Source organism: Eschrichtius robustus, chromosome 2 (genome assembly GCF_028021215.1).
Source record: "Eschrichtius robustus isolate mEscRob2 chromosome 2, mEscRob2.pri, whole genome shotgun sequence".
NCBI classification, from domain to species: Eukaryota; Metazoa; Chordata; class Mammalia; order Artiodactyla; family Eschrichtiidae; genus Eschrichtius; species Eschrichtius robustus.
This window is the reverse complement of record NC_090825.1, coordinates 169095837-169112454: the sequence shown is the minus strand read 5'-3', so window position 1 is coordinate 169112454 and position 16618 is coordinate 169095837. Positions and strand designations below refer to the sequence as shown.

The following is a 16618-nucleotide window of genomic DNA, read 5'->3' as shown; positions in this document are numbered from 1 at the left end:
AGGCTCCAGACGGGCAGGCTCAGTAATTATGGCTCACGGGCCCAGCTGCTCTGTGGCATGTGGGATCTTCCCAGACCAGGGCTCGAACCCGTGTCCCCTGCATCAGCAGGCAGATTCTCAACCACTGCGCCACCAGGGAAGCCCCTATCTAACACTTTTTACTCTTTCTATTTGTTGCCCTTATTTTTTCATTTGTCTTTTCTCTTTTTTCTACCTTCTCTGGATTTAATTGAGCATTTTGTCTGATTCTTCCTTTTTTCCATTCTTAGCCTATACCTTTGTAAAGAACTTTTTTAGTGGTTGCCCTTGAGTTTTCAGTATACATTTAGAACTAACCCATATCAGTCTGCAACTTAACACAGTACCTCTTTAGTGGTTGTTCAGGTACCTCATACCATACTATTCCCATTTCCCCTCCTCTGTCCCTATTGATATGGCTGTCATTTATTTCACTTATCCACAAGGTTATTATTATCAATGTCATTCTTGCTAATAAGATTTTAGACAAAGTGTCATCTATTATAAAAGAAATATAAACGATGTTTACCTTTATTTTTTCCTCTTTTAATTCCCCTACATAATTTACATTCTTTCTGATGAATTTTAATGTCTTTCAAAGTTGGCATACTAATGACAAATTCCATCAATTTTTGTCTCAAAATGGCCTTATTTTTTAAGGATAACTGTGCTTCCTAACAGAATTCTAGGACACTGGTTTTTTTTTTTTAATTTCAAAACTTTAAATATTTCAATCCACTTAGTTCTTTCATATATACATATATATATAATAATTTTTTTTTTTTCCTGAAAAGAAGTCCAGTTTGATTCTAATCTTTATTTCTCTATACCTAAAGTATACCTCTGGCTTCTTACAATATATTTTCTTTACCTTTGTTTTTCTCTCTACTTTAAATATAATATACTTTGGTCTCCATTTTAGGTGTTTTCATTTTTATTGTTCACTGAGCCTCATGGATCTATGGGTGTTGTCTATCATTAATATTAGGAACATCTCAGTGGTTGTTACTTATTTGTCTCTCTTTTCCTTCAGTTATTTTCATTATATGTATCTTAAATCTTCTGTTAAAGAAGGTTATGCCAGGGTTCATGGATACTGTGTTCTATCTTTTTTGATCCTTTTTGTCTTTGTGTTAGACTACATTGAAACAGTTTTTTTGGGTACAGGCCTTAAGAACAGAATATTTGGGGCATATTTTAAAAATGTCTTTCTTTTCTCTTTCCCAGTTTTAGGACACCAGTTTACCCTTTGAAGTCAGTACTCTCATGGCTCTGGGAGGACTTGTTTATTTCAAGCTTTTTCATTCTCTTCTTGTGAGATGGAGAATCACAATTTCTAATTTCATAAATCCCAGACTAGATTTTCACTTAGCAGTAGCAATAGTGGCTGCTTGGAAAACTCCTGTTCCTGAAATTCCAGGATGGAGACTTTATGTTCTTTTGGAGGAAGCCAATGATGAAACCCTTACATATTTTATAATCATGGGAAAATTCACCATCAAAGTGTTATGGACTTTGGTGAGCTCCCTTGTAAACTGTAGCTCTTAACCTGTTCCTTGAGGTCAGTAAGACCCAGAGTATACTGTTATTGTGTGAAGAGAAAGAGTTTTTTGGGCATGTAATTGCACTGTGTGTTCTAAAATTTGGCTGGAAGCGCCTTGAGGCACCTGAGTATAGGGATTTTGTGGTCTAACATATTAATGCTTCTTCCCCATGTCTGAGCTCTAAGTTTGAAGTAACTTTCTACCTGCATCAAATTATATGTAGAGAGGAAGGAAAAACAGAGTCTGTGCTAATCATTATACAACTTAAAGGCAGTGCATCTGCAGAAGAATATCTATATTCAGGCAACTGTGTGTGACTGTGATTTATTCTAAAGTCCTGGAGGACTTTGGGACAGTGTGGCCAGCTGGGCTTTGTTAAAAGTTTGATTTCTGCAGGTCACCTGGCCTCTGATGTTAGGTGATAGGACTAGAAAAAAGCTTCCAGTTCTTCACTGTGTGTCTATTTATTAAAACCTCATGCAATCTTGATCCTCTGCCTCATGGAGTACTGTAACTTGTGGATCATAAGAAGAAGATGAAAGAATTTTTTCAGCAGAAATCGTTGTTCTTAAAATGATGTTTCTTTCATTTATAAAGCATTTCTCATTCTCTGGGCTCTGCCATTATTGTGATATAAGCGATACTGTGACTACAGAAGTTATGTGTAAATAATTTCCATTTGTTCATGATGCTGTTAAATTATTGAGGAAGTGTGGAGAATAAGTTCCTCATGATCAAGTCATAGAATAACTCTTTGTAAACAACAGAATTGTACATAACCTTCCTATAAATTGAGTGTGGGTGTCTAGTTCTGTCAGTCTCATGCATCTCAGTGTGCCCCTATTTTGGGTGTTTTAGGACTCATTGGCCTTTGAGGATGTGGCTGTGAACTTCACCCTGGAGGAGTGGGTTTTACTGGATTCCTCACAGAGGAAACTCTACAGAGATGTGATGCGGGAAAACTTCCAGAACCTGGTCTCAGTAGGTAAGAATGAAAAATTTCCTCCCTTTGTCAATTAGAGAACAAGTGTTTCTTACCTGTCAATATTGTTCAAAGATGTGGAATGTGGAAAGGGAAAACTTTGGTAAAGAAACTATCGGGTGTGGGGATCAAAGGGAAATCCCTGGCGGTGCAGTGGTTAGGACTCAGCGCTTTCACCACTGCTGTGGCCCCAGTTCAGTCCCTAGTCGGGAAACTAAGATCCTGCAAGCCGTACTGCACAGTACCCGCCCCCCCAAAAAAAAGAGAAGAAGAAAGAAAGGAAACTAGACATGGTCAGAGCTCATCATGGGCCTAAAATCCAATAATTTTTCTATCATTTCTAATACTTTGGGATCATTTATCTGGGTCTGTATTTCAGAAACAAAACAGGAAGATCATGACATTGAAGATCAGTACAAAAACCAGGGGAGAAAATTAAGGTAAGTCACACCCACAATTCAAAGCATTGTCTTGTGAGAATCATGGTATATTCTGAAAATTTTAAAGAAGCAAACAAAAACAAATAGCCCGGTCTTCAAATTTAGTTATTCTCAGAAAATGCCTCCCAAAAATATTTTCTTAAATGTGATATAAATGTTCTGTTTCCAATATAGTTCATGTGCAGTCAATAAACCCTATATTTGAATATCACTTTTTAATAGAAAAGGTGAAGTCCTGTTGCAGAGCATTCAGTTTATTCAACTTCTAACAATTCACACAAGATAGAAAACCTCACTGTTCCTATAAATCATAATAAATACAATAAATAAATGATTTCTTAATAAAGAAATCGTTAATAATCTTCTTCTCATTGTTTACAGAAGTCCTATGGTAGAGAGACTCTCTGGAAGTAAAGGCAATATTTTCTGTGAAGAAAACTTCACCCTTATTCCAACTCTCAATCTGAAGAAGAAAATTCCTGGTTTAAAACCATGGGAATGCAGTGCATGTGCAAAGGTCTTCATGCATCATTCATCCTTTAATAGACATATGAAATGTCACATTGAAGACAAACCAAGAGAGTATCAAAAGTACCATGAGAAGGTGTATAAATGTAAAGAATGTGGGAAAGCATTCATTTCTCCTAGTTCTCTTAGAACACATGAAAGGAGTCACACTGGAGCGAAGCCCTATGCATGTGAACAATGTGGAAAAGTCTTTCGATATCAAAAATCCTTCCGACTACACAAAAGAACTCACACAGGGGAGAAACCCTACGAATGTAAGGAATGTGGGAAAGCCTTCATGTGGGAAACAACTTTTCGAAAACACATGGTAACTCACACTGGAGATTTACCTTATAAATGTCAGAAATGTGAGAAAGCATTCATTTATCCCAGTTGTCTTCGAATGCATGAAAGCAGTCACAATGGAGAGAAACCCTATCAATGTAAACAATGTGGAAAAGCCTTTAAAAGTCCTGAAACTATTCAAATACATGAAAGAATTCACAGAGGAGAGAAACTCTATGAATGTAAGCAGTGTGGTAGAGCCTTCAATCATTTCAGTTCCTTACAGCTACACAAAAGACATCACACAGGAGAGACACCGTATGTGTGTAAAACATGTTCTAAAGTATTGAATACTGCCCGGTCTCTTCGAAATCATGAAAGGATCCACACTGGAGAAAAACCCTATGAATGTAAGGAATGTGGGAAAGCCTTCACATGGAAAATAACCCTTCAGAAACACATGATAACACACACTGGTGATGGACCTTATAAATGTAAAGAATGTGAGAGAGTATTCATTAATCCCAGTTCTCTTAAAACACATGAAAGGAGTCACACTGGAGAGAAACCATATCAATGTGAACAATGTGGTAAAAGTTATAGATATCCAGCGGTTTTGAAAATACATCGAAGGACCCATACTTGAGAAAAACCCTATGAATGTAAAAATGAAGGGAAAACCTTCACTTCCGTATATTTTCAAGTGCATGAAAGAATTCACACTGGACAGAAACCCTATCAATGACAGGAATGTGGGAAATCTTCATTTGCCTCTCAGTCGTTCAAAGACCTGAGACTGCACACTGGACAGAAATCATATAAAATGTGACGCATGTGGGAATGGCTTTTCTGATCTTAGTAGTTTATGAAACCATAAAAGGATTTACTAGATAAAACCTTGTTTGTAAACAGCCTGGGAAACACTTCAATTGGTCGATATCATTACACATAAAAACTCCCATGGAAAAGAAGTATAAATGTAAGTAACATGAGATAACTTGATGGAAAGTAATCTATGCCTAATGTTCCAGAAAACCTTCAATATGAAAGAGTTTTTAAAATTTTTGTTTATTATTATTTATTTTTTGCCAGGCTGTGCAGCATGTGGGGGATCTTAGTTCCCCAACCAGGGATCAAACCTGTGCCCCGTACAGTGGAAGAGCGGAGTCTTAACCACTGGACTGCCAGTGAAGTCCAGAAAGAGTTGTTTTAAAAGTTTATGGGACTTCCCTGGTGGTGCAGTGGTTAAGAATCCGCCTGCCAATACAGGGTACATGGGTTCAAGCCCTAGTCCTGGAAGATCCCACATGCCGCAGAGCAACTAAGCCTGTGTGCCACAACTACTGAGCCTGCACTCTAGAGCCCGTGAGCCACAACTACTGAGCCCACGTGCCACAACTACTGAAGCCTACGCACCTAGAGCCCATGCTCTGCAACAAGGGAAGCTGCCACAATGAGAAGCCTGCGCACTGCAGCGAAAAGTAGCCCCCTATCGCCACAACTAGAGAAAGCCCGTGTACAGCAGCGAAGACCCAATGCAGCCAAAAAAAAAAAAAAGTTTATAAATATGTTGTGTTTACTCAGGATCCTTCTTCAAGTGTATCCTTCAATGGTGGATTTCTACTAATTTCACAAACGAATATTAATGTGAATTCATTCTGTAATTCGTCTTTCAACAATAGTACATAACGTTTAAAGGTAGTGATTTTTCCTTTAATCGGATAGTTATTTTGTTCTATTTACTTCTGAAGCCTGTTGGATTCATGGATGCATTTAAGTGTATTTCTAGTATGCAGTGAGGCTTAAATTTTTATAATGTTCTATTCATTCTCTGTTAATGGGCCACTGAAAAATGGCAGTTTGGTATTTGTTGGGATTTCCTAGTAGTTTTGTGTGGCAGTTCCTAGGTCTATAATCTATTGTATATATTGTACTCTTTCTACTGAGAAAGATCCTTTTTGTTGATGGTGCCTATAGGAGCCTTTTCCCATTTTCCATTCTATTAAACACTTGGAATAAATTTTATGTATGACTAGGATGTCAAAGAGTATACTGTTATGTAAATTATGATTTTTCCTATTTGCTTTTTGTGTTTCCTTCTGACTGGTATTTGTTGAATAGACTGTGAGACTTGTGATAATACAAAAAATCTGGAGTTGGAGATATCTTGCCTGTGCATGATATTAGAACCTAGAATTTCCAGAATCTATCCCCTTTGTGGTTCCATGTTAGCATTCACCAACAGCTCACCTGTGTGTGATTTTAAAGCAGATGCAGAGAAGACATTCTTCAGATAGTGGAGTCCCCACACTGGGAGAGAGGCAGATACGTAGGAGCTTCAAGGACACCATCTCCCAGCTTATTTTCAAGATTCTGTGTCCTTGTAGTCAAGAGTGTCCTCAACACCCCCAACAAATGTTTGATTTCCAATATACATGTAGTTTCCCCTGATATCTTCACAGCTTCCACATCAAAGATCCATCAGAGTTTGACTTTTTTCTGTAAGCCCTCTTGTGTCCACTTCGAAAGTTATTTCAGTATTTTATGATTGGTAATAGTCTCTGATTCCACTCCTCTCTGGATTATATCTTTATAGTGTCTAATATGTGTAGGAAACACTTTATGTTGTTAATAATACTAGTAAATATGTGTTCCTGACTCACCATGACATTCACAATGGTGCCGCCAAAAAGAATGACATGGGAGTTTGTTTCTCTGCTGCATTGTGCAGGGGCATCGGTGACCCATTGTTTCCATGTGAGAATAAGCACCTCCTTCTGTCAAGATGGCTATGGGTGTTTCCTGTTACTTGTAGCTGAATATAATCCCCCAACATGTTTTTTATTGTATTTTATTTTACATGATTGAAGCTGTTTGAATTTTTTTGTGAAACAGTAGTTTTTGTAGTCTTTTCAAATATTTTACCAACTCTTTTTGAAGCTTTCATTAGCTAACAAATGTTACTTTTCATTTCCTCAAAGAATATGTTAAAGTACCCATTTTATGTATGAATATTTAGAAAAACCTTGCAGCTTTCTTCATTTAATCATTATGCAATATGAGTAAGTTTTTAAAAAATATTTATTTATTAGGTTGGCCAAAAGGTTTGTTCGTTTTTTTCCGTAAGATGGTCTAGTAGGGCTTCCCTGGTGGCACGGTGGATAAGAATCTGCCTGCCAATGCAGGGGACACGGGTTCGATCCCTGGTCTGGGAAGATCTCACATGCTGTGGAGCAACTAAGCCCATGTGCCACAACTACTGAGCCTGTGCTCTAGAGCCCGCAAGCCACAACTACTGAGCCCACGTGCCTAGAGCTTGTGCTCTGCAACAAGAGAAGCCACTGCAATGAGAAGGCCGTGCACCACAACGAAGAGTAGCCCCCGCTCACTGCAACTAGAGAAAGCCTGTGTGCAGCAACAAATACCTAACGCAGCCAAAAATAAATTTTTTTAAAAATTAAAAAAAAAATGATGGTCTAGTAGCACTAAGTTGTCTTTAACTTCATTCAAAACAATTTTGTTAGATTGTATTGTGGCAGTTCTCATATCAATAAGCATTTTAAAAAAATCAAAATTGGTGAATTTTTGTGTAGCAATTTTAATATTGGTGATGTAAGAAAAAAAGTAACATATTCGGCATATTATGCTGTATTATTTCAAGAAAGGCAAAAACGCAACTGAAACGCAAAAAAAAATCTGTGCAGTGTATGGAGAAGGTGCTGTGACTGATCAAACCTGTCAAAATTCGTTTACCAAGTTTCATGCTAGAGATTTCTCACTGGACGATGCTCCACATTGGGGTAGACCAGTTGAAGTTGATAGCGATCAAATGGAGACATTAATTGAGAGCAATCAACGTTATACCACGTGGGAGATAGCCTACATACTCAAAATATCCAAATCAAGTGTTGAAAATCATTTGCACCAGCTTGGTTATGTTAATCACTTTGATGTTTGAGTTCCACAGAAGTTAAGTGAAAAAAACCTTCTTGATCGTACTTTTGTGTGTGATTCTCTACTGAGATGTAATGAAAACGTTCTGTTTTTAAAACAAATTGTGACGGGTGATGAAAAGTGGATACTGTACAATAATGTGGAACGGAAAAGATCGTGGGGCAAGTGAAACAAGCCACCACCAACCACACCAAATGCTGGTCTTCATCCAAAAAAGGTGATGTTGTGTATATGGTGGGATTGGAAGGGAGTCCTCTATTATGAGCTCCTTCTGGAAAACCAAACGATCAATTCCAACAAGTACTGCTTGCAGTTAGACCAACTGAACGCAGCACTCAACATAAAGCATCCGGAATTAGTCAACAGAAAATGCATAATCTTCCATCAGGATAACGCAAGACCGCATATTTCTTTGATGACCAGGCAAAAACTGTTACAGCTTGGCTGGGAAGTTCTGATTCATCTGCTGTATTCACCAGACATTGCACCTTCGGATTTCCATTTATTTTGGTCTTTACAAAATTCTCTTAATGGAAAAAATTTCAATTCCCTGGAAGACTGTATAAAAGGCACCTTGAACAGTTCTTTACTCAAAAAGATAAAAAGTTTTGGAAAGATGGAATTATGAAGTTGCCAGAAAAATGGCAGAAGGTAGTGGAACAAAATGGTGAATATGCTGTTCAATAAAGTTTTCGGTGAAAATGGAAAATGTGTCTTTCATTTTTACTTAAAAACCGAAGGAACTTTTTGGCCAACCCAATATTTATTTATTTATTTTGCTGTGCTGGGTCTTAGTTGAGGCACGCAGGATCTTCGATCTTCGTTGCGGCATGCTGGATCTTTGGTTGCAGTATGCGAACTCGTAGTTGCCATATCTCGTAGTTCCCTGACCAGGAATCGAACCTGGGCCTCTTGCATTGAGAGCGTGGAGTCTTAGCCACTGTACCACCAGGAAATCCCAGTATGAGTCAGTTTTATCCTGTGAATGGAAGGTCAGCTACTTTATCCTCAGGCCATTTTCTTATTTTGTTACAGTTTTTGTCATGAAACTCATTTGTTACTCATTCTTATCTGCGAAGTTAAATCATGGTTTTTTTCAGTGCCGTCTTGTCAGGGACCCATAAGGTCACAGCTCTAGTAACATACTGGGGTGAAATAAATTCTATTAAGAATGATTGCAGGGCTTCCCTGGTGGCGCAGTGGTTGAGAATCTGCCTGCCAATGCAGGGGACGCGGGTTCGAGCCCTGGTCTGGGAAGATCCCACATGCCACGGAGCAACTCAGCCCGTGAGCCACAATTGCTGAGCCTGCGCGTCTGGAGCCTGTGCTCGGCAACGAGAGGCCGTGATGGTGAGAGGCCCGCGCACCGTGATGAAGAGTGGCCCCCGCTTGCCACAACTAGAGAAGGCCCTCGCACAGAAACGAAGACCCAACACAGCCATACATACATACATACATACATACATACATAAAAAGAATGTAAGCAGACAAGAATAGCATTAAAAAAAAAAAAAGATTGCAGATAAACAAAGGCCTCCTGTATAGCATAGGGAACTATTCAATATCCTGTAATAACCTGTAATGGAAAAAAATATTAAAAAGTATGTATGTATAACTTAATCACTTTGCTGTACAGGAGAAATTAACACAATATTATACATCAACTATATTTCAATAAAAATTTTAAAAAAGGATGATTACAAACCCTATAAGACTGGTGTGTAACAGTAACAGGGTGCTCAAAAGGACTTCTTACAGAAATTTCACTTGTGTTAGAGGATTTGATTGCTATTCAAGGCAGCAAGATGTTTTTCTTTATTGAATGCTTTCAGGAGGTTTAATTTATTTTATTATTGGTGATTGTAAACATTTTCTTGAAGGCAAAAACATCATGGAGCTAAACTTAATTAGTAAGAAGCATCATTCAGTTATATTAGTAAGAAGAGGAGACTATTAGTCATTTTTAAATAAATTTATTTATTATTTTTTTAATTTATTTTTGGCCACATTGGGTCTTCGTTGCTGCGCGAGAGCTTTCTCTAGTTGCTGCGAGTGGGGGCTACTCTTTGTTGCGGTGCGCAGGCTTCTCATTGTGGTGGCTTCTCTTGTTGCGGAGCACGGGCTCTAGGCGCTCTGGATTCAGTAGTTGTGGCTCGAGAGCTCTAGAGTGCAGGCTCAGTAGTTGTGGTGCACGGGCTTAGTTGCTCCGCGGCATGTGGGATCTTCCCAGACCAGGGCTTGAACCCGTGTCCCCTGCATTGGCAGCTGGATTCTTAACCACAGTGCCACCAAGGAAGTCCTTATTGGTCATTTTTATGATTTTGTATTTTATCTTTTATCACTGTTAGAGACAGGGTTATAAAATACATAAATTCACTTCTTAGTATCCCAGGTAGTATTTTTATAATCTCCTTTATGACATAACCAAGGCCTATAAATTTACGTAAATTGTGAGACGATAGAAAGCTAGGAAGAGAAAGATATGACAAATGTGCCAGAGAACCTGTTGTGAAAGACTGTAGTCTTTTCTTTAAAATTAATTTTATTGAAAAATAGTTGATTTGCAATGTTGTATTAACTTCTGCTGTACAGCAAAGTGATTCAGTTAAATACATATATTCTTTTTCATATTCTTTTCCATTATAGTTTATCATAGGATATTGAATACAGTACCTTGTGCTATACAGTAGGACGTTGTTGTTTATCTATTCTGTGTTTAATAGTTTGCATCGGCCATTTCTAAACTCCCAATTCATCCATCCCCATCCCCTCTCCACCTTGGCAACCACAGGTGTGTTCTCTATGTCTGTGAGTCTGTTTCTGTTTCATAGATAAGTTCATTTGTGACATATTTTAGATTCCACATGTAAGTGATATCATCTGGTATTTGTCTGTCTCTTGCTCACTTACTTCACTTAGTATGATAATCTCTGGATTCATCCATGTTGTGCAAATGGCGTTATTTCATTCTTTTTTATGGCTGAGTTGTATTCCATTGTATATATGTACCACATCTTCTTTATCCATTTATCTGTTGATGGACGTTTCGGCTGTTTCCGTGTCTTGGCTATTGTGAATAGTGCTGCTGTAACATACGGATGGATGTATATTTTTGTATTATAGTTTTGTCCAGATATTAGCCCAGGAGTGGGACTGCAGGATCATATAATCTACATATTCTTAATTCACTATACCAGCTCTGGCTTCTCAATACAGTGGGAACAGGCTTCATTAAAATAGTGCAGGCACTCACTGAACAAATAACTAAGCACATAACAGTAAAAATCCCCAGAAGGAATAGGTCCAGTACCCAGAGTTGCTACATTATGTTTCCTAAAATGTCTATAACAAAAATACGAGACATGCGAATAAACAGGTAGGTAGGTGTTGTTCACAGGTAGGCCCCAGGCTTTGGAGGATCTGGCAGAGATGCCATTTCCCACAAGCCAAAGGGCTGGAGATCTTTAGGGAGATTCTTGTACCGGAAAACAGCAGGGACCTGCCTCCGTAGCTAGGGGCCAAACTCCCTCTGGAGGTAGATACTGGGGAGAGGGAGCCTGGAGTGGTCAGCGCTTGTGCTGCTTTAACCTCAGGGCAGAATGTGCCACAGACCTCGGGGAATGTGATTTAAGGGCAGCCAGGCGCCTGAAGGACTCCTAGCGCTAGGACGAGGCAAGGTGTCTCTTTTTTACATTATTGGTGGTTTTGAGACTATTATGAAACTGTGCTCGTTGGTGCAGAACTGACGTTTATGTGACAACGGGTAATATTGTGTCTGAGTGACCTGTGACCTATTACTTTGTTTTTGGGTTTTGCCACTGTTTCACCTCACCATCACCTGGAGTTACACAGAGAAATTTTCCAGAGTGGGACAGTGTTGCATTTAAACATGTTTCCCCAAAAAACCAAAACCAAAACCAAAACCAAAAATCCCCATGTCTCCCAGCAAGCAGGCATAGAGTAGTCTTGAGCTAGGAAACTTAAGAGCAGGAAATGGCTTCAAGACCCGCCCTGGGTAGACATAAAGTGCATGCCCAAGGATTAGATAAGGATACGTGTAGGCAGATCTGATTTGGGAAGATCTGTTAGTTGTACCTTTATGTTTCAGACCACAGCATTCCCAGGATAAGATTCAAGAAAGTCTAATCAGAGGCAGATGCCCACTGGGAAGCCCTATCACATTTTCAACAGTTATGTGAATGACATGAGGGCAGGTGTAGCCCTAGAGGGTGTTTTCTAACTTCAGAGTGGGTTCCAAGAAAGGCTTGTTGTACCGGGTGTCCTTCCCCGTCCTTCCAGTTCTTCCTAAGAAGGATCCCAAGTTGGTGGAAGGAAGGGTTGCACACATAGTAATTATAGTTCCGGAGAGCTTAACATTCTCCTAGCATGTGAGAGCATTTTTGTTATTTTCTTTCTTTCTTTCTTCTTCTTCTTTTTTTTTTAATTTTTAAAATTTTCTATCTGTGGCAAAGCCACCATACTTTGAATTCTCAATTTCTCAGATCTCTCTTTGTTTACTATAGCCCTCCCAACATCCTTTTCCCTTCTTTAAAATAATCCTCCTCTCACAACAAGGTCCTACTATGTAGCACAGGGAACTATATTCAATATCCTGTGATAAACCATAATGGAAAAGAATATTAAAAAAAAGAATGTCTATATGTGTATAACTGAGTCACTTTGCTGTACAGCAGAAATTAACACAACATTGTAAATCCACTACACTTAAGTAAAATTAAAAAAAAAAAAATCCTCCTCTCCTTCCTGCATGAGAACATGCATTGGCTTGCCAAGGTTGCAGACTCTAATTTGCAATTCTTTGCTCATCCTGGATAAACCCATAATTTGCTGGAGAAATAACTGGCAGTCTATTTCTTTAGGTCAACATGGGTATAGGATTTTGGATTTGGAAGATGAAAATAGTTCTGCGGATTGGTTTCCCGGTGTCAATATATTTCATACTGTCAATATATTTCACACTTAAAAATGGTGAAAATGTAAATTTTATGGTATGTGCATATTACCACAATTAAAGGTAAAATTTTAAGGCAAGAGAGTGAAAACATAACCCTTAGAATGGAAGAAAATTTTGCAAATCATATATCTGAAAGGGAACTTGTGTTGAGAACATGTAAAGATCTCTTCTAAATTAATTATAAAAAGTCAAATAACACAATTTAAATATGACAGAAGATCTGAATTCACATTTTTCCAAGTAAAATAGACAAATGGTCTAAAGAACATATGAGAAAGTTCTGGACATCATTAGCCGTCAAGGAGATGCAAATCAAAACCACAATGGGATACCACCCTTGACAGCAGCTAGGATGGCTAGAATCAAAATGTGTCAAGGATAACGGGAGAAATTTGGATTTTCATACATGGGTGGAATGAAGATAAAATGGAGTAGGCACTCTAGGAAAGGGTCTGGAAGATCCTCAAATATTAAACCTAGAATTATAATATGACCCATCAATCCCACTTCTAGATATATGATCAAGAAAAAGGAAATCATGCTTGACCACACTTACACATAAATATTATAGCAATATGATTCATAGTAGCCAAAAAGTAGCAACAATCCAAATGTCTATTAAGGGATGAATAGATAAATTGTGTTTAATAATAATAATATCAAATCAATGGAATATTATTATGACATAAAATAATGGAAATATTGATACATAGTTCTCCCTTGAAAAAATTATGCTGAGTGACTGAAGTCATTCAAAAGACCATGTATTATATAATTCTTTTCACATGAAAGATCATAATAGGGAACTAGAAAGTAGATTAGTGATTTTCTAAGGTTAGGGATTGGAGGAGGAGGATGGGAAGGTGAACAGTGATAGCTAAAGAGCAGAGGAGTTATTTTTTAAATTGACAAAAATCTTAAAAAATTGACGGTGGTGACGATTGCACGTATCTACAAATATACTGAAATCTTTAAAATGTAGACTCTTATTTATTTATTTATTTTTGCCACGCGGCATGGGGGATCTTAGTTCCCTGACCAGGGATGGAACCCGTGCCCCCTGCAGTGGAAGCGCAGAGTCCCAACTACTGGACCGCCAGGGAAGTCCCAAAGTGTACACTTAATGGGTGCCTTCTATTATACAATAAGTGTAATACATCTCAATAAAGCTGTTCAAATAAATCAATGCATGAAATGTTTTGTAATGGAAAAGAGTTTTGCAATGCAGTCTCCGGGGAATGTAAGAGTTTACAGGTTACTTAATACATCCATCTCTTCAGTTAGTTACCTTTATTTTTGTTTGTGTGGTCAGAATGCTTAAGATCCACTCTCTTAGGAAGTTTCAATTATACAATACAACATAAGTGTATCAGATCATCATGTTTCAATCCTTAAATGTAATTTTATTAGTCAGTTATACTTCAAAAAAGATGGGGGTGGGCAGGAAGAGTTTCCAGGCATATTCCAATTTTAAGTACAACTTATTGTTTTTCTTCTATCAGTGGAAATATGCGTATAATTGCCTCATATATATTACAGCTGTTGACATTTCAAAGTTTTCTAGGCACAGAGGGAACACTGATCTAAAAAAAATGTCTTTTCCAGTGTGGAATGTACACCTGAGAAGTTAATGCACACACTTCATAGCTTGTGGTTTGACAGAGATTTGTCCAGCCACCCAGCTAGCGCTGAGTGATTCAGACCTCCTACCAGAGCCGAGTGCTCTGGGATTCTTTAGCTTAAGTACCTAATGAGCAGGGATGGGGCAGGGATGGGTGGAAGCCTCAGCGCTGTCAAGGACGAAAGATGAAAATGGAGTCAGCCCCTTTATTACAGATGGTGAGTTCACATTTAATTGTCTGCGTTTCTTAACAAGAAGCACAGTTCTATGCCTGGCCACACAGCCTTACACCAAGCCCTTGAGCCCTGGAGGACATAAAACCTTCTTTTTCCAGGCAGGTCTGGCCTGGGCCATCCTCTTATCTGTACTGGCTCCTTCTTCAAACTGAATCAGGAATTCCAGTGCAGGAGGAGCTGCGGAAGACATCAGAGGCAATCCCAGGCCAGGAAAAAGTTCTCTTACAAAACAAAAGTGCCAAGTGGGGACAGGTCCCATCCCGCCTACCCCAGCTTGTCACTCAGGCACGAGGGGCGGGGTATTGGAATCTGTCCAACCAGGAGGCCGGTGAGGCAGGTGGGCGGGGCGATGTCCCGCTCTGCGTGGTCTTCCTTTTTTTCTCTTCTACCGCGCAAATGGTCCCGGTTCTTGACCGGTTCACTGGCTTGGTGACTCTGACGTACCTTCTGTCGCCCTGTGAACTGCACTGGTCCTTGGAGTCGTTGGGTGGGACTTAGACCCAGAAAACCTCGAAATGGTGAGTGTGCTGAGCCGGGCTACGGACACCGCGGAGGGACTGGTCGGAAACGGCCGAAACCGGCCGTCTTTCGACTCGGGCGGAGTCGGCGCATACGCGGTCACTGGGGCGCCGCTCGGACCTCAGTCCCTTCCGAGTCGCAACATGGGGGTTGGCCCGGCAGCCGGGACCCCGGGTGTCCTGTCCGGTCACTTCGCTGCAGGAACTTTGGCCCCGGAGCCTCTCCAGGTGGCTCTGAGCCCGCAGCCCCTCTTCTCCCCTGGATTTTGCGGTGACCACGGGCACGGGCTTCAGGTGACAAACGTGACTCTTTCTCCAGGGTTCGGTGGTGGGATTAGCTGCAGTCTGAGGGGTCCCAGCCCCTCCTTTCTGCCCAAGGGGCACCCGTTTTCCTCTGTGTTTTACAAATATTTGGGAAGCGGAATCTCAAATTGAAAACTTTAGCCCCTCAGAGTAGCTCTTTCTAGGGCTGGCAGTAAATCGTTAAATTTCCAGATTGCTCCCCTCATTCCCAAAGTTAATTTCGCTTCTCCGATTCAAATCAACTATTCGTCTCCGCAGTGCATTTGAAACAAACCCAGTATTTTAATTCTTTATCCTATTTGCGCGGAGTCCTGGATGGCATTTTGGCGGGGGGAGGGGGGCGGTCTGTGGATATTTTACATGAGCGGAAAGCCGACAGTAACCACTTGGAAGTAGGTTGTATGAAATCCTTTCTCCTTCCGATATTTTACTGGGAACAGATACCCTATAGGAAATCCTTTCGTGGAGGTTTTTTTGGAAACTTTTATGGACGATCTACCCTGCCCGTCCCTAGGTTAGTTCCCTTCAAAAGATCTACTCACTTATTTAAAGTTCTTTTTTCAATAGTGGAAAATGTATCTAATTAATAGAGCTTGAAAGACCGTATAAAATATTTCCGAAGTGATAAGAGAGGTGAATTTCAGGGGGAAAAAATTCCGGTATTGCATTCTAGTTGTGAAGAATTTTTGTTTCACTTTTTTTTCATTTCCTGAGTATGGTGAATTCTTTTGGACTCTTCTTTACTTTTGGTTGATTTCAAATGACATTCCAGGATTTAGACCTACAGACAAAAAGTATTCAAGTATGATTAATTTTGTAGTAAATAAACTTGCCTTGGAAATAATAATTGACTGACATTTTTCTGAAAGGAATAAATAGATGTTTGGGGTTTTCTGGGTGAACTAGTAAAAGTGGTTGAGAATTTTCTTCTCTCATTTCACATAAACACTGGATTTGAGTGATTTTGCTGAATTGTTCTGGAACACCAGAACAGGCAGGGGCCCGAAGAGAGTGATGAGTTTCAGAGCTGAACTGTCCACCTGGTCAGATCCCTAAACCCGGAAGTCAAAATTCTCATGGTTGGAAGTTCTCACAGCTCGCGAACCCTCTGCAGTCTGTGTGCAGGGGCGTGGGGGCTCCATCCTCACGGAGGAGGGCAGGTGGTGGCCCTGCTGCTCTTGGGGTGTGGGCACAGGCAGGGCTCAGAGCCCCCCGGGCTGGCTGCTGCTGGCTGT

At 39.7% G+C, this 16618-nt stretch overlaps 1 protein-coding gene across 1 annotated transcript in view; it reads left to right on the top strand.

The window, feature by feature from the left end:
• LOC137759979 (zinc finger protein 709-like) overlaps window positions 1-4423 on the top strand; it is a 52412-nt gene extending 47989 nt beyond the window's left edge. The window contains exons 3-5 of the mRNA XM_068536816.1: window positions 2421-2547; window positions 2924-2984; window positions 3366-4423. Of these exons, the coding sequence (XP_068392917.1) occupies window positions 2421-2547; window positions 2924-2984; window positions 3366-4422 (1245 nt within the window). The 3' untranslated portion in view covers window position 4423. The remainder of the gene's footprint in view (window positions 1-2420; window positions 2548-2923; window positions 2985-3365) is intronic.
• The last annotated feature ends 12195 nt before the right edge of the window (window positions 4424-16618 follow it).